Source organism: Trichosurus vulpecula, chromosome 1, assembly GCF_011100635.1.
Source record: "Trichosurus vulpecula isolate mTriVul1 chromosome 1, mTriVul1.pri, whole genome shotgun sequence".
NCBI lineage: Eukaryota > Metazoa > Chordata > Mammalia > Diprotodontia > Phalangeridae > Trichosurus > Trichosurus vulpecula.
In genome coordinates, this window is record NC_050573.1 from 148285241 (window position 1) to 148312066 (window position 26826).

At 37.6% G+C, this 26826-nt stretch overlaps 2 protein-coding genes across 2 annotated transcripts in view; one reads left to right on the plus strand and one right to left on the minus strand.

Moving 5' to 3' along the window:
* STK3 (serine/threonine kinase 3) overlaps positions 1 to 26826 on the plus strand; it is a 492549-nt gene that overhangs the window by 186441 nt on the left and 279282 nt on the right. The gene's annotated exons all lie outside the window — the stretch shown is intronic.
* Positions 2594 to 3200, minus strand: LOC118848379 (60S ribosomal protein L17-like). Its single transcript, XM_036757243.1, has one exon. It carries the CDS (start codon positions 3166 to 3168, stop codon positions 2614 to 2616), a length of 555 nt encoding a protein of 184 aa, XP_036613138.1. The 5' UTR covers positions 3169 to 3200; the 3' UTR covers positions 2594 to 2613.

Consider the following 26826-nt stretch of genomic DNA (forward strand, 5'->3'; position numbering starts at 1 on the left):
TAAAGGTAAAAGGTTGGAGCAGAATATATTATGTTTCAGCTGAAGTAAAAAAGCAGGGGTAGAAATCCTGATCTCAGACAATGCAGAAGCAAAAATAGATCTAATTAAAAGAGAGAAGGAAGGAAACTACGTCCTGCTAAAAGATATCACAGACAATGAAATAATATCAGTATTAAACATATATTCACTAAGTGTTACAGCAACCAAATTTTTAGAGGAGAAGTTAAGCGAGTTACAGGAAGAAATAGAGAGCAGACTATACTGGTGGGACCTCAACCTCCCACTCTCAGAACTAGATAAATCTAACCACAAAAAAACAAGAAAGGAGGTGAATAGAATTTTACAAAAGTTAAATATGGTAGACCTTGGGAGAAAATTGAATGGGGATAGAAAAGAATATGCCTTTTTCTCAGGAGTGTATGGAACCTATACAAAAATTGACCATGTACTAGGGCATAAAAACTTCACAATCCAATGCAGAAAGGCAGATATATATTATTTATATATATTATTGCATCAGATCATGATGCAATAAAAATTACATGTAATAAAGGTCCATGGAAAGATAGACTAAAGATTAATTGGAAACTAAATATTCTAATCCTAAATAATGAGTGGGTCAAACAACAAATCACAGAAACAATCAATAACTTCATCCAAGAGAATGACAATAATAAGACTACATAACAAAACTTATGGAATGCAGGCAAAGCAGTTCTTTTTTTTTGGTCATACTCAGGATTTTTTTATTTTAATTTTAAATTTATTTATTTAACATATTTAGTTTTCAGCATTGATTTTCACAAGAGTTTGAATTACAAATTTTCTCCCCATTTCTACCCTCCCCCCCACTCCAAGATGGTGTATATTCTGGTTGCCCTGTTCCCCAGGCAGCCCTCCCTTCTGTCACCCCACTCCCCTCCCATCCCCTTTTCCTTTCCTTTGTTGTAGGGCAAGATAAATTTCTACGCCCCATTGCCTGTGTATTTATTTTCTAGTTGCATGCAAAAACTTTTTTTTGTTTGTTTTTGAACATCTGTTTTTAAAACTTTGAGTTCCAAATTCTCTCCCCTCTTCCCTTCCCACCCACCCCCCCTAAGAAGTCAAGCAATTCAACATAGGCCACATGTGTATCATTATGTATAACCCTTCCACAATACTCATGTTGTGAAAGACTAACTATATTTTGCTCCTTCCCAACCCATCCCGCTTTATTGAGTTTTCTCCCTTGACCCTGTCCCCTTTCCAAAGTGTTTGTTTTTGATTACCTCCACCCCCATCTGCCCTCCCCTCCATCATCCCCCCCTTTTTTTTATCTTCTTCCCTCTTCTTTCCTGTGGGGTAAGATACCCAATTGGGTATGTATGGTATTCCCTCCTCAGGCCAAATTTGATGAGAGCAAGATTCACTCATTCCCCCTTCACCTGCCCTCTCCCCTCCTCCCACAGAACTGCTTCCTCTTGCCACCTTTATGGGAGATAATCCACCCCATTCTATCTCTCCCTATCTCCCTCTCTCAATATATTCCTCTCTCATCCCTTAATTTGATTTTATTTCTTTTAGATATCTTTCCTTCATCTTCAACTCACCCTGTGTCCGCTCTCGCTCTCTCTTTATATATATATATAGATATATATCTATATATCTATCTATATATATGTATGTATATATATACACACACACACACACATACATACACACACATTCACATATATATATATATACACACACATATGTACACATGAACATATATATATATATGCATATTCCCTTCAGCTACCCTAATACTGAGGTCTCATGAATCATACACCTCATCTTTCCATGTAGGAATGTAAACAAAACAGTTCAACTTTAGTAAGTCCCTTGGGATTTTTCTGTCTTGTTTACCTTTTCATGCTTCTCTTGATTCTTGTGTTTGAAAGTCAAATTTTCTATTTAGCTCTGGTCTTTTCACTGAGGAAGCTTGAAAGTCCTCTATTTTATTGAAAATCCATATTTTGCCTTGCAGCATTATACTCAGTTTTGCTGGGTAGGGGATTCTTGGTTTTAATCCTAGCTCCATTGACCTCCAGAACATCATATTCCAAGCCCTTCGATCTCTTAATGTAGAGGCTGCCAGATCTTGTGTTATTCTGATTGTGTTTCCACAATACTCAAATTGTTTCTTTCTGGCTGCTTGCAGTATTTTCTCCTTGATCTGGGAGCTCTGGAATTTGGCAACAATATTCCTAGGAGATTTCTTTTTGGGATCTATTTGAGGAGGTGATTGATGGATTCTTTCAATTTCTATTTTGCCCTGTGGCTCTAGAATATCAGGGCAGTTCTCCTTAATAATTTCTTAAAAGATGATATCTAGGCTCTTTTTTTGATCATGGCTTTCAGGTAGTCCAATCATTTTTAAATGATCTCTCCTGGATCTCTTTTACAGGTCAGTGGTTTTTCCAATGAGATATTTCACATTGTCTTCCATTTTTTCATTCTTTTGGTTCTGTTTTATAATATCTTGATTTCTCATAAAGTCACTAGCTTCCACTTGCTCCAGTCTAATTTTTTTTTTTTTTACTGTAACAAATGTTTTCATTTCACTTTTTATTTGCACTCTAATTTCATTATTTACTCCCGTGCCATAAGCTTTTGTTTCTTCAGTTTCTTCTGGGATATCTTTTTCTTTTGAGCAACCTCCTCTTCTGGTTTAGGAACAATTTGTTCCTTTTCAGTGAGTATCATCTCAATATGGCAAGGAGAACTCATGTATGGGTTGATTCGACCATGAGCCCTGTAAGTACGCCGTCGCATTTTGGGAGCCTTGTTAACCTGGATATGCTCAATGACAAGAGAATCCACATCCAAACCCTTCAGTTCTGCATTACTCTCTGCATTTTTAAGCATATGCAACAAGAATTCAGCACTCTTTTTGGGCCAGCGACCCTGTGTCCAACCCCACTGCTTAGCCTGGGCACACCTGCCAACTGCACCATTATACCGATGGAAGGGAACACATTGTTTCTTCAATGTGACATCTTTAAAATACTTGGTAGCTTTTCGGATATGCATGCCCTTGATAGCTTGGGCTGTTTCACGGGTGTTCTTGAAGTGGACCCGGAGATTTGAACCCCTTGACTTGCATGATTTTGTGGGGTTCTCTGGATCAAGAGAGTACCTCACCATTTTAAATGATTACCTAGGACGGCTCAAGGGAAGAGCGCTCCAGTCTAATTTTTAAGGTAGTATTTTCTTCAGTGGTCTTTTGGACCTCCTTTTCCATTTGGCTAATTCTGCCTTTCAAGGCATTCTTCTCCTCATTGGCTTTTTGGAGCTCTTTTGCCATTTGAGTTAGTCTATTTTTTAAGGTGGTGTTTTCTTCAGTATATTTTTCAGTATTTTTTTTTTTGGGTCTCCTTTAGCAAGTCATTGACTTGTTTTTCATGGTGTTCTCGCATCCTTCTCATTTCTCTTCCCAGTTTTTCCTCTACTTCTCTAACTTGCTTTTCCAAATGCTTTTTGAGCTCTTCCATGGCCTGGGACCAGTTCATGTTTTTCTTGGAGGCTTTTGGTGTAGGCTCTTGCACTTTGTTGACTTCTTTAGGCTGTATGTTTTGGTCTTCTTTGTTACCAAAGAAAGAATCCAAAGTCTGAGACTGAATTTGGGTGTGTTTTCGCTGCCTGGCCATAGTCCCAACCAACTAACTTGACCCTTGAGTTTTTCAGTGGGGTATGACTGCTTGTGACTAAAGAGTTCTGTGTTCCATGTTTGGGGGTGGATGCGCCAGCTCTGCCACACCAGCACTTCTTCTTCCCCAAGAACCCCCAACCTGGACTGGGCTTAGATCTTCAGCAGGCTGTGCACTCCTGCTCTGATCCACCACTTAATTCCTCCCACCAGGTGGGCCTGGGGCCGGAAGCAACTGCAGCTGTAGCTGCCCCACCTCAGCTGCCCCTGGGGGCTGTGGCTGAACCCCGAACTCCTTCCACTCCCGCAGCTTTTCCCGCTAACCTTCTCTGCTGTCTTTGGTGTTCGTGTTTGTGGTTTGAGAAGGCTGGTAACTGCCGCAGGTCACTGATTCAGGGCTCTAGGGCCCGCTCCGCCCGGCTCCTCGTCTGGTTGGTCTTCACCCCTCACGCTGGGCTCTGCTCCGCTCCCAGCTCCTTGTGGGATAGACCTCACCCAGAGACCATCCAGGCTGTCCTGGGCTGGATCCCTGCTTCCCTCTGCTGTTTTGTGGGTTCTGCAGTTGTAGAATTGGTTCAGAGCCATTTTTTATAGGTTTTTGGAGGGACTCGGCAGGGAGCTCACGCTAGTCCCTGCTTTCCAGCTGCCATCTTGGCTCCGCCCCCGGCAAAGCAATTCTAATGGGAAATTTTGTATCTCTAAATGCTTACATGAATAAAATAGAGAAAGAGGAGACCAAGGAATATTTTTTGAAATATTTCTCAGTGAACATTGAATAATTAATTAGTTGAATATAAATAAGCCCTAGGACTAGGATTCTGGAACCATTCTTTTTTTTTTCTTTTAAAGAAAAATAATTTATTAAGTGTTTAGCACTGTGCTAAGATGTGAGGAATACAAATAGAAAAGAAAGGCAGTTCCTGCTTTCTAAGGAGATCACGTTCTAAGGGGGAATGGGAAACAACACAATTGGAGGGTCCAGCTGTAGGACTAGTGGAAAGGCCCAGGGATTTTTAAGGTATGGTAGCAGGATGGATGGCAAGTGCCAGGGCCCCTTGGTATGTTTCTCCAGAACAGATGGTAAAGCTGGGAGGTCTAAAGAAGGCAACAGCAGCAGGGTAGATGGTGATGACCAAGTAACTGAGCTGGAATTCAATCCAAGGTCCTCTGACTCCAAATCCAGCACTTTTTTCACCGCACCACACTGTCCCTGGTCTCTGACTTGTACATTAACCAAACCATTAATTCTTGAAAGTAGATCCCCCTAAGTTACATGATTATATAGATGTGAGAAGGAATGCATTCCAAGCATGAGGTCAGACTGTGCAAAGACACAGGGACTGGAGATGGAGAGTTGTGTGTGAGGAATGGTAGTAAGGTCTGTTTGGGTGGACTACAGAATGTGTGAAGGAGAGTAACATATAATAAGGTTGGGAAAGTAGGTGAAAAGCTTTAAATAACAAACAGCTGGGTGGCCTAGTGAATAGAACACTGTGCCCAGAGTAAGGAAGACCTGAGTTCAAATCCATCCTCACACACTTAGTAGCCTCATGACTTTGGGCAAGCCACTTAATCTCTGTTTGCCTCAATTTTGTCAACTGTAAAATGGAGATAATAATTGCACCTACCTCCCAGGGTTGTTGTAGGAATTAAACAAAATATTTATAAAGTTTTGGATCTCTCTGTAGCATCTATACAGTAGATGCTATATAAATGTTAGTTATTATGCTAGAGAAAAGGAAGAGCCATTGGAATCTAATGACTAGAGGATCTCAAGGTCAGACCTATGCTATAGGAAAATTACTCAGGCAGTTATATGGAAGATAAAGTGAAGAAGGGAAAGGTTTGAGATAGAGAAACTAATTAGGAGGCCATTACAGTAGATTGGTGGCTATGTAAGTCACGTTCTGAAATGAGGTTAACTCTGAGGTGGTGAACCTGGTTGACCAGAAGGGTGCTGGTATCTTAAACAGAACCAGGAAGTTATAAGAGGGGATGGATTTGGTGGCAAGACAGTAACTTCTGTTTTGTACTTGTTTAGTTTGAAGTGGCTAGGAGACCTCTAGTTTAAAATATCTAATAGTCAGTTGGTGGTGTGAGATTGGAGCTCAGGAAAAAGTCTAGGGTGGATATATGTATATGGGCATCATCTGCTAGAGATGAGAACTATGGGGGGCAGAGGAGGTTATCAATAAAGAGTACTGAGTAGAGAAAACAACGCAGGACTCAGCCCTTAGGAGGTATCAATACTTTCCCAGTTCCTGGATATTGTTTTCTTTGAATCACCAGCACCTCCACTATTTTTCTTTTTATATCATGTTACTTTCTATGGCATTTGCCTTGGCAGTGCATAGGTACAGATTTCTCTCTCCTCTTCCACATTCATTTCAAAGCCCTTTTGATCAGATCTGTAAATTTCCAAATTTTCTTTTGTGTCTCTCAGATGTGCTCCATCCCTAGCCCATATCCTAAGCCTCGGCCCACAGTTCAAATCTTATTTTAACACCAGCTGCTATTTCCATAAGTTTTGTCCTCTTTAAAGTCTATACCTTCAATCAACAGAAGTGAAGAAAATATAGCTTTTGCCTCTGAGGTCTTCAAAAATCACTGCCAAAGTACTCTGATTCCTAGAGATTCTGAACAGGTTTCTTCTGGCAGAATCACATGTTCCTTCATTGATCACCAGGAATGGTGGTCATTGGATGTCAGTCAAATAGTCATCAATACTGGATGTCAGATTTAACAACTCTTATGAGGACTCAGTTATATCCCGGATAAACAACTGGGTTAAGAGAGTATACCACCTGTTTATTCACATCAAGTTGACAAAAGGCCCTCAGCAGACAGTTGACAACCATGTTTTGTTTTGTTTTTCCTTGTGGCCAGTACAAGATGTCCTTCTTCCTGGTGACATCTATAATTTCCCTTATAATTCTTCAGCTTTCTCTTCAGTGCATCCAGTTCTATCTTCAGGAGAGGATCAAACCTGTTACATAACCATACCAGTTCAGTGTTCCTCATTTTCTTCTTTTTTTCGGGCAACATCCTTTTTTTACTCTTATCTAACTTTCTGACAGTGGTTCAGACCTCTCTGTCTTCTCTGTTTTCTGCTTAAAGTACTTTTTCCATTCTTAATGGAACACTTCATCCTCCCCTATGTCTTCCACAAAAGACATCTGCACTGGCTCCTTGCCCTAAGAAATCAGACAGGAGCCACAGATGATTGCAAGTGCTGTGCGTTTCTGCTTGTTTAGGGGATCCTCTTCAGATATTGTCAGGTGGGCGGGCTTCGGCGGCACGCCAATGCTCCACGTGTAGGGAGGAGGTTAGAGGGAGGGCTCGGGAGAGAGACGCCTATGTTCACGAGTGCGCCAGACCGAGAGGATACACCGAAGCAGACAAGGGGGTCAGGTCCCAGGCTCCGCCCAGCTCCCGCGGGCCTCCTCCTCATGCCCTGGGATACTTACTGTTAGGTGAGCACGGCCCGGCAGCCACGCGACTGGCCTGAACCTGGAACCATTCTTAGTAGAGTGTCTATTAATTGATATGCCTATATTTTTATTATTATCAAATGAGCCCTTATTGATGAATAGTTTTCAGTCTGAGGCCAGAATCTTCGGCTGCCCGATGGGACTTTGTTACCTGATTGCTCTTTTGTCAGTTCATACTCGAAGTGAGTTCAAGTCCGCTTATGAATGCTGGTGAAGTTAGGAGACTAATTAAGGGGATGGGGGTCAACATAAGGATGATTAGTAGTTAAAAGGGAATGAGAGTGTTGTAAAAACTGAAAGTTGTGATTGAAGAGTAGAATGTCAAAGTTCTATATCTTGGCAGTCATGGTTCTGAGTGACGGTGAAGAGAATGGTGCGACCATAAGGCAGTAAGGGATAGGAAAAGTGTTAAAGATGTGGAAGAATTGTGTGACCAGTTTATTAAAAGGGCTTTATACATGAATAGTGAATTCCCAGAGGAATTCTGGGATAAAGGAGGATAACCATTAGTAATGTGCTAATGTTATTGAAGAGTTGGGAAAGTGACCTGGAAGTTAGTTGTTGATACTAAGAAAAATGGGGAGGGGGTGGTATAAATGAATTTCATAGAGTTTGACTGTGGAAATGTTACTGAGATATTGATACAAGAATGGGCTGGAAGCATAGTAGTTGAACAGATATTTTACGCACCCTTCTCCTGGGGTGTGTTAGAGTAATATGATGAGGAATGTCCTCCGATGAAGAGGGTTAAAAGGCATGTAGTATCCTCTTGAGAAAACCAGATTTCATTTAAAATGAAGGATTAGAAGCAATGTCGTTTGACAAATTTGAGAATATCAGGGAGTTTGTTCATAATAGAATGGGAACTTTATTGACTTAGTAGAATGCTGTAGGAGACAGGTGAATCAGGATAGAGTGGACCTGATGATGAATAGTACTTAGTACAGGAATAAGGTTTTGGGAGGAGGTGGCATAGATGAACAGCTTTTAAGGAAGGCAATGAGATTACATTACAGAAATTGGGAAGTAGATTGGTGAGATAGAATTTAAATGTTAGAGAATTTGCAGAGTTAATATGCATCATTATTTGAAATAGCAGTTGGAATGTTGCTATTTTAGAATGTGCCTGCATGAGATTTTACCGCTAGACTATCTTCTTGCTCTTAGTGGTGGAAGTAGGAGTTTTGGTTAGAGAGAACAATGATAGGTAGACCTCAATGAAATCTTGTTATCCATGGTTTCTGTCCTGTAATGGTAAGAGTGCAGTTTATAAGTCTATGGGGCAGCAAAGGGAGAGGGAGTATGGGATAGTGGAAAGAGCACTGGACTGGAAATTGGGAGATTTAGATTCTATTCTTGATTGCCACTTACCAGTTCTGGCACTTTGGGCTTTTTATTTAGTCCAAGTGGGTCTCATTTGATCATCTGCAAAACGATGAGACTAGAATACGTGATTTATAAAAGGGGGCACTTCCAGTGCTAAAATTCTGTGATTCTAAGGTAAACATGAAATGGATGAGTTAAACATAATGTGTTATAAAGAGTATGTTTAAAGTATATAGAGTATGAATTTGGATTAAAAAAATATTGCAATATCTTTTCCCCTGAATCTGTTATCTCAGATTTCTCATTTCTTTTCATGGTACTACTATCTTCCCAGTCATGTAGGCTTCAAGTCTCAGACATCCTAGTTTAGTTCCCATCCTTCCTACCCCAGCTCCTGCCCTGCCATCTAGTCAGTTACTCAAGAAGCATTGATTAAGCACCTACTATATAACTGCCGGTCAGTCAGTAAACATTTATTAAGTTCTTACTACATGCCAAGCACTGTTGATACAAAGGAGGGCAGTCAAGGAGCTCATAGTCTATTGGAGAATACAGTATACAAAAAACTATGTACAAACAAACTGTATACAGGTTAAATAGGAACTAATCAAGTGAGGGAAGAATTAAGGGGGTATGTCTCCTTGTAAAAGGCGGGATTTTTAGTTGGGACTTGAAGGAAGTCAGGAAAGTCAAGAGGTGGAGATGAGGAGGGAACATTCCAGACATAGGGGAAACAGCCTTTTAAAATGCCTGAAGCTCTCGTTTGAGGAATAGCAAGGAGGCCAGTATCACTGGATTGACTAGTACATGATTGGAAATAAGGAGTAAAATGACTAGAAAGGTAGGGGTAAGGGGCTAGGTTATGAAAAACTTTAAATGCCAAACAGAGGATTTTATATTTGACCTTAGAGGCCATAGGGAGCCCCTGGAGTTTATTGAGTAGGGGAGTGACATGGTCAGACTTGTGATTTTAGGAAAATCACTTTTATGGCTGAATGGAACATGGACTGGAATGGAGAGAAGCTTGTGGCAGGGAGACCCACTAGCAGGCTTTTGTAATATTCCAGACATGAGGTAATAAGAGCCGGTACCATAGTGGTGGCAGTATCAGAGGAAAGAAGAGGACATATTTGAGAGATGTTGCAAAGGTGAAATTGATGAGCTTTGGTAACAGATTGGATATAGGGGAAGAGCGATAGTGAAGAATTGAGGATGACACCTAGGCTGTGTATACATGTTGTAGCCCGCTGGTATGAGGGCAGAATTTGGGGAGGAGAGAAGAATTGTGAGCCAGCCATATACTTTGGCTTAACATTTTTTTTCATGCAAATACAGTAAAAAGTTTGAATATTTTTATTCAGATCTTTGTGAAATTTTACAGTTGTATATTAACATTAGTAGACTAATTATTTTGAACTGAAATGGGTTGTAGAAGTCATCTAGTCCAAATCTCTAATTTAACAGATAAGGAAAATAGAGTTACAGAGGTAAAATAATTTGCTCACCCATAGTGAGTAGTGACAAAATTTGAACCCAATCTCTTTTGATTCTAAATTCATGATCTTTCTGCTGTGCTACATTAGGTCTCTCTAACCCATTTACTCATACAATTTTTTTTTTACCTGGTGTTACTGGATGCTTATGTCAAGTAGTATTATCTTTAGCTTTATGTTTGTTAGAACATCTGAATATTTAGTACCTTGTACCCTTTTCCAACCAATACACAATATAGGCATCTTCGCTGCTTATGAAAACATCTAAGTTTAATGTGTTTTACTTGAAAAGCATTATGTTATACGTATTATATATGTATATGTGTGTGTGTATGGAAAAGTATTGGAAGTGATTTGATCCACTTATAACTATTGGATGCTTATGTACTAGTGTTAATTAATCTTCTTATAGCATTATTTTGATGTTACATGCTGTTTAAAACCTTTAAATTGCCCTCACCTGCCTACAGAATAAGGTTCAAACATCTTAGCCTGACATTCTAGTGTTCTACAATTTGGTCGCTTACTTACTTGTCTAGCTTAGTTTCCCAGTATTCCGTTAACATAAACTCGGTTGTATCCAAAGTAGTGTATTGGTTATCTTTGGAATGTACTTCTCACACATACCTGACTCTGCTTTTGTTCTTCTAGTTCCTTCTAGTTCCACACGTCATTCAAGGTCGAGATCAAATGCTGTCACTTCATGAATCCTTCTGTGTACTCTAAGTATTTGTTCCTCCCAGAAACTCATGTGGTACTTAGTCTTAGCAGTGCCTTGTTATTTGTGAACATTCTTATCTCTTCTTTTAGATTGCACAGACAAGGACCTATATTAAATTTTTATCTATGAGAGAACTGCGTTCATGGTAGCTCTGTCTACTGTTGGATGCTGATGGGACCTCAAAACTAGAATCACATGCTCAGATGTAAGTCTGCGCAGATTAGCTTGTGGTCAGTTCCCATTGTTGGCTTCACCTCTGATAATTTAGCCAGCTTTGGACCAAAAACCGAATCCCTGCCTTTCCCACACAACTACATACAGACCAGTAAACTTCCATCATAGAACTGTGGGTTAGTGAGGACATAAAGATATGTACATTGTTGTGGTCAGTTTGTGTGTTATTTTTCTGGCTCTGCTTGCTTCAACTTTGCATCCTTTCCTGTTAGTCTTTCTATTATGCTTTCTTGTGACTATTGTTTCTTTCTTATAGCATAATAATATTCCATCATGATCATACTTTGTTTAGCTATTTTCCAATCCTTGGATACCTACTTTATTTCCAGTTCTTTGCTATAACAAAAAGTACCATCATAAATATTTTGGAGCCCCTTTTTTCAGTGACCTCCTTGGTGTATATGCTTGTGTATGGTACTCTGTCCATTTAAGATAAATACTGCAGTCTAGTAATGAAAGGGAGAGAAAAAGTTTTCATGTAAAAGAAGAGATTTATATTAATTGTCGAAAGATGTTTATATTAATTGTCAAAGGATGTAAGATATTGTCACTGCCATGAATTTAATAGGAATAGGGTGGGAAGAGAACTTAAAAAATACTCTACCTAATATATGTGTGTGAAGAAACAGCTTTTAAATTGAATTGGGACAGTATTGGAGTTAAAAAAAAGATCACTTGTATAAAATATAGAGACTCAGATCTCTTTGTGAATGATAAAGAATTATGTCTAATTTGTATGGGAAAAATTTAATGTTATAAAGAATTAGAGAAAAAAATTATTTATTAAAAACTAGAGAAATGAGTGCAAAGAAATTTTCAAGGCACCAAAGAGATGGATGATCATTTTGAGACCTTTAAGACTGAAAGTATGAAAGTACCTCATTCATTTGTGTCTAAAGGACAGGAGTGAGATGACCCAGGTACAAGTCATAGCTCTGCTACATTTCAGCTAGATGAAGCCTCAGTTTCCACAGTTATAAAATTGAAATAAAAGTTCTCCTCCCCACAGGATAAGCAGAATGCTTTGTAAAGCATTATATAAATGTCAGCTCTTATTATTTTGAGCTGTGATTAATGTTGTCTTCTAAACGCAACAAGAATACTTTCTTTTTAATTCCACATATCCTAAACCCATAAAACCTTCAACTCAACTCACTTCCTTTGTGAAACCTTTCTTTTCAATGATCAACAATGATGTTTAAATAATTGAAGCCCACCCCCCCCAGTCTACTATATTGTGCTTTAATTCCAAGTTTGTGATTTAAAAAAAAAAGCAAAACTTCTTCGCTTCATCCTTTTATCTGGGTGGACTGAAATATACTCTTACCAGAATATTCCCTTTTTCCTAGTTATTTTCTCCCAAATGCTCTCCATGTTTCTCCATTCTGTAGAGGTCTTTGTATGCATAGATCTTTAGTTAATTTAAGTAGTTCTTGCATATATGAAGCCTGAAAATGTATTTGCTTTGCAACTAACAAAAGATTAGGGGTCCTTTTATGAAATTTTGGATTTGGATTGGAGGTCCAGAAGTCAAATTATTATTTTTGGAGTTTTTTCTCTAGATTAATATTTAAAGAGGTTACTTGTATTTCTGCCTTTTCTTTTTTTAAAAAAATGTTAGGAGTGTGGCTATCTTAAGATAACCTAACTGAGACGCTGCTGAAGAAAAAGCTTTCTCATAGCAGTGATCCTTAGAGAATCCATTCTGTCATTCGTTGTCAGCTGCCCCTGGTGTCAGCTTTATCTCAGGATCCCCAAACTATAAAATCAATTTACATAGATTCCAGTAGCCACTAGCTAATAAATAAGTTAAGACTAGTGAAACAAAAAATTTTATAACCAATACTGAGCTTGACCTCAATTACAGGGAAAATTCTAGAACAGATCTTTAAAGAGTTGTTTGGTAAACATTTTGCTTGGAAGCAGTGATTGCAGAGAGCCAGCATGTCTTCATCAAGTACAAGTTATGTCAGATTAGCCTTCTTTCTTTCTTTCTTCTTTTGACAGGATTAAACTGAGGAGCATGGAGTGGCTATAGTTTACTAGATTTTAGCAAAGCTCTTTTTAAAGTGTCTCATATTATTCTTGTGGAGAAGAAGGAGACATATGGATTAGATGATACCATCAGATGGATTCAGAATTGTTTGGACTGCTGGGCTCATTATAGTTTTTAATAAATCAGTGTTACCATGGTAGAGGGTATTCAAGGAATCTGTACTTGGTCCTATGCTTAACAGTTTTATCAATGACTTGAATAGATACATAGATAATATGTTCATCAAATTTTCAGGTCACACAAAACTAATAGGGATAGTTAATACAATGGATGACAAAGTTAGGATCCAAAAGGATCTTTTCAGCTAAAGCATCAGGCTGAATTTAATAAAATGAAATTCAGTAGAAATAAATGCAGTCTTATATTTGGGTACAGAATTCATCCTGGCAAGTGCAAACTGAAGTGGGAGCATGGTTAGACAACAGTTACTCTGAAACAGATCTGCAGGGTTTAGTGAAATGCAAGCTCTTTGATCAAGTCAGTTAGTGAGTGTTTATTAAGTGCATGCTAAGTTCTAAGAGTTGGAGATATGAAGAAAAATTAAAATCATCCCTTTACCTCCAGGAGCTTACATTCTAATGGGGAAAACGTATACACATGCATTGCACACACACGTGTGTGTATATATATGTATATGCAAGGTACACACAAAGTAGATATAGGGTAACATTAGAAAGGAAGACACTAGCAGCTGTGGGGGTCAAGAAAGGGCTCTTTTGGAAAGTGGCAATTGAACTGAGTCTTGAAGGAAGCCAGAGGTTCCATGGGGCAGAGGTGAGAAGTGAGAGTAAACTCTCATATCTATGTTTTGACCTTCTCTATGTATGTAGAGTATTACATTTTGTGTTGTAGTTAATTAGGGTAAACCTCACCTTCTGCGGGAAGTCTTCCCTACTCACCTCCACTACTAATTCCCTCCTCCTAAGATTGTGTTTCATTTATACTACATATATCTTGTATCTACATAGCTACTTTCATGCTGTATCTTCCATAGGAATGTGAGCTCCTTGAAAACAGGGACCATTTCCCACCCCCCTTTTTTTTTCTATCCCTAGAACTTATCACAGTGCCTAGCACTTAAGCATTTAATGCTTCTTGATTGATTATATTTTTCTTATCCTAGTTACTAGATTGTGAGTTTCTTTAATATAAGGTTGCACAGTTGTTTTGTCTTTGAACCTTGCACATTTTGCACATAGTAGGTGCTTATTTAGTATTTATGGAATTAAATTGATCTAAACGTCTTTATCGAGCATAACTGCGAATTTTAAAATTCTCCCATTAAACAAGTTGTAACCTAAGCAGATAAAACCTAGTTCATTTTTACAAGTTTATCAGGATTACCGTCTGAAAGAACCTCATTTACTACTTTAATGTGTGCCTTAGCATTACGTTTCCCTACCATTTGGACTTAATATCACCTTATGTATAAATGTCTCTCAAAGGAAGGAAAATCTATCTATGGTTAACTATCATTGGAATGGTTATTTGAAACCTGTAATCACACAGTTCTTTCAAATTCTTATCATATTACCAAAATTTCATGAGAAACAGATGTCAGCAGCACAATTTCATTAGAATTATTGAACTTTTCTTTCACTTTCATAACAAATTAAGAATTGGTTAGTTGATGCATCTGATAAAAGTTATAACGTCACAAGCCTTCAGGCAAAGTTGCAGGGTGTTATAATTTAAACCATCACAGGGCACAAATGAAATATTTTGGGAAATCAGTTTATTATTCTCATTTATTTTGATCATCTTTATCTTTAACAGGTAAATGTCAAGGTTATTTTAAAAAATTTAAACCAACTAAATATTTAGTGAATCTAATACCAGAATTTGGAAGAGTGTAAAAAAGCTAAGGAAATTTAAAAAGTCCCCTAATAACATGTAAATGAATCTGATGCATGTTTGACACATTTTTGAAAGTGCCTGACTCAGAAGGCAAGTGAATAAGAGAATGATTAAGGATCAAGTGAACTTTCAAATATTACGCTTTTTCCAGTGTGGTTTTAGTGGAACTGGTACTGACTTTGGAATAAGAAAATCTGGCTTCAGATTGTGGCCCTACTCCTTGCTAAATGTTTGAGTTTAGGCAAACTACTTGACCTTTCTGGGCCTCATTACATCATTTTTATAAGGATGTGCTTGCCCAGAATCACACATCTATTAAGTATCTGAGACAGGATCTGAACGCAAACCTTCCAAACTCTAAACCCAGTATTCTATCTGTGACACTACCTAGTTACTTCTAATAGAGTACCCACAAAAATGGTGCAGATCTAGATAGAGACTTATTGATGACATTGCAAATAATGAATAGATTAAAGAACAAGTCATAGAAAAATGAATACTGTGAAAGAGAAAAATAATGAGATTACCATTTTCTGGGATGCAAGTGAAGCAGTTCTCAGAGGAAAAATCCTATCTCTGAGAACATACATTAACAAAATAGGAAGAGAGATGATTAATGAACTGAATATTCAACTAAAAATTAGAAAATCTAAGAATAAACAAGGCAAAAATAAGCATAAGAAGAGGAAATTGTGTAAATAGATACACTGGCAATCAAGACTATAGAAATAAGAAACAAAACTAAAAACTTGTTTTTCGAAGAGTCTAGAATAACTAATAAACTCTTAGCCAATCTGATTAAGGGAGCAAAATCAGATTACCAAAATAAAAATTGAAGAAGATGAAATCACAAGTTAGATAAAAAATAAAGAGTCATTAGAACTTATTATACAAAGGATATGCCAGGAGAATTGAGTATTTAAAATAAATGAAGTTATCAGTGTAAAAGAAATAATATCAATGTTAACAGAAAATTAAGTAGAGACCTTACATTATTCAATTGCTGGCAAAAAAATTTACTCAGTTATAAGAAAATCACTAAAGAAAAACCCTGCCTCAGATGGATTTGCAAGTAAATTCTATCAAGTTCTTAAAGAACAATAAATGCTTATACTATTCAGATTGTTCCCAGAAATTGAAAAATGAAAAAATTCCACAGAATACTTGTTTTTATCAGATAAATATAGCTAATATATAAATCAGGGAAGGACAAGGCAAAGAAAACAGTAAACCAATACTATTGATGAATACTTGTTAAAATTTTGGAATTAATTCCTGGCAAAATGATTACAGCAATATGTTCAAAGCATTATTCACTATGGTCAGATTGGATTTATATGCAAGGGGTGAAAAGATGGTTCAAAATTAAAAATATGATTTATATAATAACTAGTCATTAACAGCAAACATATAGTTATATCTCATAGTTATATCAATAGTTGTAGGAAAAACCTTTGTCAAAGTATAGCCCTCTTTTATGTGAAAACCCCTGTAAAGCTTAAGGAACATGATAAAAATATTTAAAACCAAAAGCTAGCATCATACGCAATTGGTAAACACTAGAACCTTTCTTAATAAATAGAGGAGTAAAACAGGGATGTTCCCTTTCCCTGCTACATGACAACTCTAGAAATCCTGTTGATTGCCTTAAGATTAGAAAATTAAAGGCCCAAATATAGGAACGAATGAAATAAAACTGCTCCTCTTTCTTAGTGACTATTGTGATTTATACAGAAAACCCTAGAGAATCAGCAGAGAAACTAAGGTAGAGGATTAATAATTTTGTAAAGTAACAGAATACAAAATACAACCCATAAAAATCAACAGCATTTATATATTGTAATAACAGAATCCAGAGGGCATAATAGAAAGGGAAGTCCCTTTCAAAATAACTGCAAAAGATAAAAAATGTCTATATGAAATTGACCAAACCATATTTTAGGCCTGTATAAATATGAGTCCTAAATGCTCTTTGAAGAAATAGGGAATGTCTTAAATAAATAATTGGAATGATTTTCAGTGCTCATTCCTTGACCATGCCAATATAATAAATGTTACTACTTCTTAAATTAACTATTACCTTTAGTGCTATACCAATAAAACTATCAAAGGATACTTCATAGAGCTGGAAACAACAACAGACTTCATTTGTAGGAACAAGATCTACATTCTCATAGGAAATAATGAAAAAAAAGTAGGAACAAAGTGGGAATAGCACTTCCAGACTTCAGCTTATATTATAGAGGAATAATAATCAAAACCTATAGGTGATACTAGTTTAAATGTAGAAAAATACATCAGTGGAGCAGCTATATAAAGATGCATTGGCAACAGCTGAACTCAGTAACCTGGTGTTTCGTAAAGAACATAAATTACTTGTGGAAGAGCTCCTTTTATGATATGAACTAGTAGGAAAACTGGAAAGGAGTTTGTCAGAAATTTGGTTTAGGTCAACATCTGACAACACGCCATAATAAATTCAAAATGGATATGCAATATGAATCTAAAGGGCCATAGCTTTGGTTAGGAGGAGAAGTCTTAAGCAGAGAAGGGATAGAGGCAATCACAAAAGAGAAAATAATTTTGATTGCATAGAACTTACAAGATTTTTTACAAATAAAGTTAACTAGGATAACAAGGGAAACTATTGATAACATAAACTATCTCTGATAATGGTCTGAGGAATTATATAAGACCAGAAGTCATCCCCATTAGATGAGATCAGTTAGCTAAATTATTTTTTCTAGTTATTCGTTAAATTTATTTCTTTTTTTGTTTTGTTTTGTTTAAGGTGAGGCTTATACTTACATTTTTGATGCCTTTGGAAAAGTTTGCATTTATTTAAAATTATGGCATCGTGTAAAGAATGCTTGGATAAAGCATAGCGTAAAGAGTACCAAAATGAGACCTAGTCTTTCCTCTGCCATTAACTACTTTGATTTCTTGCCAGGACTTGGATGATGATACATCCTGTTCCCCCTTTTGTAGCTTTTGGTTCTCTTCTCTCATGCAGCTTTAGTTTCTCTTTCTTTATAGATTCTTTTATCTTTGTCTACAAACAGGTTCAGCTTTCCACAATTCCAAAAAAGACTTTACTTGACTCTTCTACCCCTTTCAGGTATCATCTCATCCATTTCTTCTCCTTTCTGTTTCAACATACTTTTGGATAGAAACTAATAGAGTTAATCTGGGGTTGGGGAACCTGTGGCCTCGAGGTCACATGTAGCCTTCTAGGTCCTTAGGTCCTAGCCTTTTACCTGAGTCCAAGTTTTACAGAACAGGTCCTTTTATTAAGGGGATTTGTTCTGTGAAGTTTGGATTCAGTCAAAGGGCTACACTTGGGGACCTAGAGGGACACATGTAGCCTTGAGGCCACAGGTTCCCCCCCATTAGATTGATTAGCTGCTAACAAATTTGTATATTTTTTCATTACTCTGTATGTATCTTGTATAACCTACAAGATATCTTATTCATTAGAATGTACTCTTCTTGAAGGCAGGGAATTTTTTTGTTTTTTCTTTATATGTTGTTAATCAGTCAACAAACATTAAGTGCCTACTGTGTGCCAGGCACTGATCTGAGTTCTGGGAATACGAAAAGAGGCAAAAGATAGTACCTGCCCTCAAGGACTTTAGAGTCTAATGAGGGAGGCAACATGCAAACAAATAATACATGAAGTGAGCTATATACAGAATAAATAGGAAATAACAGAGGGAAGACACTAGAATTAAGAGGAGTTGGGGAAACCTTCCAGTAAAAGAAGGGATTTTAGTTGCAATTTAAAGGAAGCCAGGGAGGTCAATAATCAGAGTAGAGGAGGGAGAATGTTCCATCCATGGGAGATATGTGGAGCTGAGAGATGGAGTGTTTTGTTTGTTGAACAGCCAGGAGGCCAGTGTCATTGTATCAAAGAGTACGTATTTGGAAGGAAGGTGTATGAAGACTGGAAAGGTAAGAGGGGGATAGATTTTGAAGGACTTTGGATACCAAGCAGAACATTTTGTATTTTCTTTTGGAGGCAATAGGAAGCCACTGGATTTTATGAGTAGGGGGATGACATAGTTGGATTTGCACTTTAAGAAAATCACTTTAAGAGTGCACATTTAAAAATTAAAAATGCACATTTAAGGAAATGCACTTTAATAAAATTAGTGGCTGAACAGAAGATAGATTGGACTGTGGCAGACCCACCAGCAAAGCTGTTGTAATAGTCCAGTTGTGAGGTGATGAGAGCCTGCATTAAAGTGGTAGTAGTGTCAGAGGAAAGAAGGGGTCTTATTTTGAGAGATATTGCAGATATAAAATTTACTCTCCGTGATAACAGATTGAATATGGGGGGGTGGTGAGAAATTGTGAGGAGTCAAGGATAATAACCATAAGCCTGTTATAAGCCTGAAGGATTGGGAGGATAGTGTAGCTCTTTACAGTTATAGGGAAGGTGGAAATTGGGGAGTGTTTTTGGGGAAAGGTAAATGAGTTCCATTTTGTACTTACTGAGTTTAAAGATGTCTCCTGGATATCAAAGCTTGAGATTTCTGAAAGGCAGTTGGAGATGTGAAATTGGAGATTAGCAGAGTTTGGGGCAGGATAGGTAGATTTGAGAATCATCAGCATAAAGATAGTAATTAAATCTATGGGAGCTAATTAGATCACCAAGCTAAAGTAGTAAAGAGGGAGAAGAGAAGAGGGCCCAGGATAGAACCCTGAGAGACATCTATGGCTAGAGGGTATTTTCTGGAACAGTATCCATCAGAGGAGATGAATAGGAACAGTCAGATAGGTAGGAGGAAAACCAGGAAAGAGTATTTCCCAAAAACCTAGACAGAAGAGAGTATCAGAGAAGAAAGAGTGATCAATCTTGTCAAAGGCTGCAGAGAGATCAATGAGATTGAGAACTGAGAAAATGTCATTGGATGACAACTAAGAGACCATTAGTAATTTCAGAGAGAGTTGTTTTGGTGTCATGATAAAGTTGGAAGCCAGATTTGAAGGGATAAAGAAGAGTAAGAGGAGAGAAAATGGAGGCACCTATTGTAGAGGGCCTTTTTGAGAAGTTTAGCTACAAAGTGCAGAAGAGATATAGGCTGATAGAAGGGATGAGAAGGATCAAGTTGGGGTTTGTAGGCAGCAGGGAATGAGCGAGCAGACAGGAAGAGATTACAAATAAGTGAAAGAGTGGGCATGATAGAGGGGGAAATTTCTTGGAGTAGATGGGATGGAATTGGATCATTTGAATAAGTAGATGGGTTAGTCTTGGTAAGGAATAAGGCCACTTCATCGTGTGAGACAGGGTGAAGGAGGAGATAGTGGCAGAAGACATCTGAATGATAGGAAATGAGGAAGTGGGGAGAAGAGGGAGCTCATGGTGAATGGCCTCATTTTTTTCTTAAGATATGAGGTAAGGTTCTTATCTGAGAGAGTAGGGGGAGGGAGAGTCAGGGGAAGTTTGAGGAGGGATGAAAGAATTTAGAAGAGCTGCTGTGAAGAGTGGGATAGTGAGTTGATAAGGGAGGTATAGTAGGATTGTCTAGCATCAGTGAAGGCTCAGTTGAGCTTGAGTAATGTAAATTTGCAATGGCCTCAATCAGAATGGATACGTGTTGCTTAGCGCAATGTGTAATACATATTAAATGCTTAATGTATGCTTGTTGATTGATTTCTGTCCGTATTTCTTGAAACGTCTATGTATGCCTTATGTTTCTATTTTTTTACTCTCTTCCCCTTATTTCTCTCCACACCATTCTACTGAAACTGCTCTTTTGAAGATTACTAATAACTTTAATCATTAAACTCAGTGGTCTTTTCCCCATCCTTATCCTTGACCATTCTATAGTAGTTGTTACTGTTGACCAACCCTTGCTGGATATTCTTTTTCCCACTGATTTCGGAGATGCTACTCACTCCTGGTTGTCCTACATCACTAACTGTACCTTTTTCTGTCTGCTTTAGTGGCTGCTTCTTCTCTTCCCAAAGGCCTATTTTAAGGTGAGCACTTCTTTGGGGTCTTTCCTAACTTTTCCTTTCTCCTCTCCTTAGACATTCTAATTAACTACTCTTTCTTTAATTAACTCAGATGGCTTCTAAATCTATATTCCAGTTCTGACCCATCATCTAGGCTCTGGCCTTCTATCACTAGCTTCCTGCCTAGCTTCTTAACCTAGGTATGTTACTACCTCAAATTCAACAAGCTTCAAACTGAGCTCATTATATTTTTCCCCAAGCTTGTTTCTTTTTTTGATTTCACTATTTTTAAAAGTAATATCACCCTTCATCCAGCTTTCCATGTTTGAAACATTGGAGCTGTTTTTAATTTTTTTCCTTTCCTCCATTTTTTTTTTCTAATCAGTCAATTACAAATGTTATTTTTGCTTCCAAAGCATCTTTCTGAGCTATACCTATTCTCTAGTCTCAGAGCCACAACACTCCCCCAAAGTATTGTAATATTGTCATGCTATATTTTCTTGTCTCTATTCTTTTTCAATCCAACAGTCAATCAATCAATCAGTTCTTTCAGTCCACTCTCTACACTACTGTTGAACTAATCTATTTTTATGCTTAGATATGGTAATGTTTCTTAATACTTCAGTAAATCCTCCTGTTTTCTCCTGAATAAAGTTTTTACACTTTTCCTTGTCATTCAAGGGTATAACAACACTGTTACTTGCCACTACTGTGGTTATGTAAGGCCAGTAACACCAGCACACAGGAGGGCAGCTAACATAGGTGCTTTGATCTGCTTTTCTAAGGAAAACAACTTTAAGGGGTTTACAGTCTCACTTTAATTAAACATACGTATATCGTTTACTTAGTTCAGGGGAAAAAGTCAGCACCCTGAACTTCAGAGAAAACACAAGCAGAAATTACAAGCAGAAATTATATTAACAGAGCAAAATAACACAAATCAACAGACAAGATTCTAGCCATCTGACCAATACATTACATACATCGTTACCAGAGAGAGAAGCACCAGCATCTGGATTTTTCAAAGCTGAGGGCGCTCCTTAACCACTATCCAGAGTCTCATCTGGTCAAATTACAGGACATTCTTACAGTGAGTGAGCCCCAAGCAAAATGCTAACCTCAGAGTATATATGCACTTCTTTTGGGTCAGAGGGCTTCACACCTCTCGTGACCTAATTAGCAAAAGGGTGTGGGCCTTTCTACAAACAAAGGCAAGACTCAGTCAAAGGCACTTGATTGCCTTAGTGCTGAGAAGCACTCCAAAAGAAAAAATAGCAAAAAGTCCCGGCATTGCTTGCCCTTACGAAGGCCTTTCACAGTCTGGTCATAATCTTACAGCTTTTCAACTATAGTTCTTATTTCTACTTCTTTAGAGGAAGCTAGGTGGTATAGTAGATTGAACTCTGGTCTTAAACTCAGAAAGACTTTAGTTCATATCTGGCCTCAGTTATGCTTTATGACTCTGGGCAAGTCACTTAACCTCTGTGTGCTTCAGTTTCCTCACTGTAGAATGGGGATCACAATAGCACCTATCTCACAGAATTGTTATGGGGATCAAATGAAATGATATTTTAAAAATGCTTAGCATAGTGCTTGGCACATTGTAGATATTTAAGAAATGCTTGTTTCTTCCCTCCCTTTCTCCCTTCCCATAGTCTACATTCCAGTAAAACTAGACTACTTGCTATTCCCCATACATGCCTTCTCAGTCCCAATGCCTTTGTTTGAACTTTGCTCTGTACCAAAAATGATCTCTTTTTACCCACTCCACCAACTGCTTTATACTCCTCCTTTAAAGGCATTCAAAATGTTGCCTCCTATTTATGAAATGTTCCCTGAACTCCCTTCTCTGCAGACCAAAAAAAATTTGGGGGGGCATCCTTTATGCATTTAACAATACTGTTTTATATCATCCATATTTACATAGGTGCTATATCCCCTTATGTAGATTGTGAGTTCCATAAGGGTAGACTCTATCTTACCTAAATTTCCTATCAAACTCAATGCTTACCAGTATTCTACACACAATAATAGTTATAACTCACATTTTTATAGTACTTTAGGGCTTTACAAAGTCCTTTCCTGACAACAACTCTTTTATGTAGGTATTAAAAGTATTATCATCCTCATTTTACTGTTGAGGAAATTGTGTCTCTCATGTTAAGTGACTTACTTAAAGTCATACAACTAGTAAATGTTGGCTTCAGTATTAATAAACATGAATTTAATTAAGTTCTTGCATTGGCATAAAACCAGACATTATTTTTATCAGCTGCCAAGAGATGGTTACTTGTATGTTCTGCTATGTGAGGCATGTTAAAAGGTATGAGAACCATATAAATATAGTTCTCAGTTTCTAGAAAGTAACTATTTGAGACCTAGCTCTATCAGGTAATGTATGAATGAGATATGAAGGCAAAAATGTTAAGCCAATACAAAATTTAGTTGGAAAGTGAGATTTATGTCTTACATATACATAAGTGGTAGAGGAAAAATTGAGACCAAAAATGAGCCAGCTTTTCATTTTGTTAATCCCTAAAGAATGAAATAGGGGAGACAATTTGAGGCCACCTGCTGAAAAGGTCATAATAGAGGGTGTCAATATTCCTGGAATTAAAAAGTCTATAGTTAGGTTTTAGTAGCGTTTAGGGTGAAGAAAAGCACCAGAGGAAGTGAATGGGATAAAATTATGTTTTTCTTCAAAAAAAAACTTGTCTTGTTTGGGTGGGACTATGATAGTATTGTCAGTAGAATTTGTGGGGTGGTTAAAATACTGTTAGAAGATCTGGAATTCCCATACAACATTGGGAGATCCTGAGAAGTTTAATTTGAAGGGAAAGAATTTCTTTTTCACATCTAGAAAACTAGTTAAGTGTTGACTCTTCCTAATAGGGGCTCTTGTGTTAAAAACTTATCAGTGCATTAGCTAAATTTTGTCCCTTTATTCCCATTTAACCTGTGTTCTCTATTGTGTTTTTGGAGCCAGTACTGTTTGAGTAAAGGAAAAACTGCTTTTACCTTTTAGAATTCTTGTGAAAGGTTTCAGGTTCCACCTTGCCATTTGGACCCATCAATTATCACTTATATTTGTGTAAGGTGAGCACTCTTTTACTGTGCCATGCACAAATCAGAGGTGGAGGTAAGTTCTGGATTAAGATGTTTTTACTTTATTTTAATATGTAAAATTGAATTGCCAGCATTCTAAACTTTGTTGGTATGATTTATATAGATGAGACTCTTTCCTTATTTCTTAAAATAATTCTTGAGATTGATTGAAGTCTTGTGTGTGTATTTATTTTACATCATAAAAAAGACTTAATTAGGAGAAATGATCTCATTTCCAACTTTATTGACATTCGAAATTTTGTCCAGAAATTGAGAAGCCCTCACATAGTTTGTAAACTATTTCAACAAGTGTCAAGTTTTTTTGCTACTGAATCTTTAGTGGATTATGAATTATTATTGATGGTTTCTAAGTATGTCGACAGGTTCTTGACATGGTAGTAAATCTTATTTAGGATTTAATTCTTGGGCAAAGAAGTTTTTTCCTGACACACTAAACCTTGTAGATTAAGACCCCATTGGGAACATGGTTGTTAAAACCAAGACAAGTTTTGCACTCACCAACTTGTTGGCTTTGTTACTGTAAAATGACCCCTATCTCTCTGAATCTAACCACAAAGGAAATTCAGCAAAGTCCCCAAAGATTTTTACAAATGTAATGAAAGGTTTCAAGATGAAGTTACTCATTTTTCCAGAATTATGTTTCAGGGATTTCTCATGGAAGTTTCTCAATATAGTTGTGTACCACTTCAGTCATTCTGAAATGTCATCTTCAGAACTAGCAGTATATGCCTGCAACCGCAGCTTTATAAGACATTCTTTCACTCTACCTTTTCTGTTTTCTGTTTTCCCATTTTTCTTTATCTTTCCTTGGTTGTTTCCTGTCTTGTTTTCTTTCTTAATGCTCTGTGTTTATTTGCAATTTTAATTCTTTTTTACCTTGAGCTTTTTTTGGCTTCTGTTTCTTCCTTTCTGAAGCCTTTCCTGATTTCCCCAGTTGTTAGTATCCTTTCTCCCTCAAAATTTTCGGTATAAATACTTGTTTGTGTTTACATTATTTCTCCTCAGTAAAATGTAAGTTCTTTGAGGGCAGGGATTGTTTTGTTGTTTGTTTTTAAAAATTCAGTTGAATTATCTTTTTGTTTGATTTGAGAGACATATATCTTTTGGGACTTCTGTGTTGTCTCAGGGAACAAGACAATGTGTTGTATGCTTTTGTGGATACAAAAAACATTAAGAGGGTACCAGCCTTCAAGCACCTTATTGTCTACGAAAGGAAATTAGACAAATTAGCCTAATACGTGGTAGAGGGGTAGACTGTGATAAGTGTGTAATATCACACACATCAGGTTAGAATAATTAGCTCATTTTTAGCCAAAGGGAACTATAATGGTTCCTCAGGTCCATTTGGTTCTCTCCTCTGCTGCCTTAGAGAGTTTATATTAAATAAAAAGTTAGGAGTATAATTACGATCACTCTGAACCTCCAGTTAGGAAAATTCCTAACATTTAGGCAGAGGTTTTGCTCTGTGACTTAATTTATATTTATATTTATCTCTAGCTAACTAACCCCTGCCTTCTTTGTGGTTGAAACAAAATTTAGGTTGCCAGAAATGTTTGGGTAATGAAGCAGCAGAGCATATTACAGTTTCAGTTAGTAGACAGTCACTGGCAGGGACAGTGGGGAAAAGAGCAGTCCTTTTTACAGAACCTCCCTCAGCCTTTGGAGAAGGCTGTATACAGTATAACTACTGGCATCAGTTGAATCCTCTGCTCTGAAATTCTTGTAGGGCCAATAGCCCCCTTCAATCTCTCCTTTCTCTGTATCAGCTCAATCCTACTTTCTCTTTCTCCTTTTACACATTGTCTCTTTGCTTCCAGTTCTTTCAGGCTCAGCTTTCAATGTCTCCACTCCTTCCTTCCCAAAGGCTTGGGATCTAAATTAGCTCCTTCCTGGTTCATTAGGACATGACCGAGTCCCTTACCCAATAGGAGCAAACTTCCTGTCTCACTGAATTGAAATATCTGATTCCAGGAGTTGTACAGCTACTTAGGATTGATTAATTTAATCAAAAAGTTCTCTTATGTAACAAGCATACTTTTAAGTCAGAAGGGTTAATCAGTGGGCACCCACCCTTACAAAAGAGAAGGGTGAGTAAAGTATTGTTAAGAGTTTGAGGATAGGTGCAACTTCTTTTGGTCCGTTGTCCCAAATCCGATTCATCCGACACTGAATCCGGATTCATCTGACACTGGCAGCCACTCTGCAGCTTCCAGGCCAAGCCTCCACCTTTCTTGCTGCCATACTGCCCAAGTTTGACCCTAATGATATTAAAGTTGTGTTTTTAAGGTGCACTTGTGGTGAAGTTGGTGCCACATCAGCTCTGGCCCCCAAAATTGGTCCTTTGGGTTTGTCTCCCAAAAAGATTGGTGATGACATTGCCAAGGCAACTGGTGACTGGAAAGGGCTAAGGATCACAGTGAAATTTACCATTCAGAACAGACAGGCCTAGATTGAGGTTGTCCCTTCTCCCTCAGCCTTGATATCAAAGCCCTAAAGGAACCTCCTTGGGACAGAAAGAAGCAGAAAAATATTAAACACAGAGGAAACATCAGTCTCGATGAGATTGTGCATGTTGCCCTACAGATGAGGCACTGATCTTAGGCAAGAGATCTCTCTGGACCCATTAAAGAGATACTTGGAACAGCCCAGTCTGTGGGCTGCAGCATTGATAACAGATACCCTCATAATGTCATTGATGACATCAATAGTGGTGCTGTTGAATGCCCAGCAAGTTAAAAGCTACAAAGGAGACTATTGCAATAAATTTAATTGACGAAAAAAAAGAGTTTAAGGATAGAGATTATGTTTTAGAGTATCATGGAAGGTTTAATGGAATGCCACTCAAATTAGTCCTTAAAGAATAAATAATATTTTGAAGGACAGAGATGAAG

Excerpts from the sequence above, each read along its gene's own strand:
- LOC118848379 (XM_036757243.1), bottom strand. The coding sequence starts at position 3,168 with ATGGTGAGGTACTCTCTTGATCCAGAGAACCCCACAAAATCATGCAAG.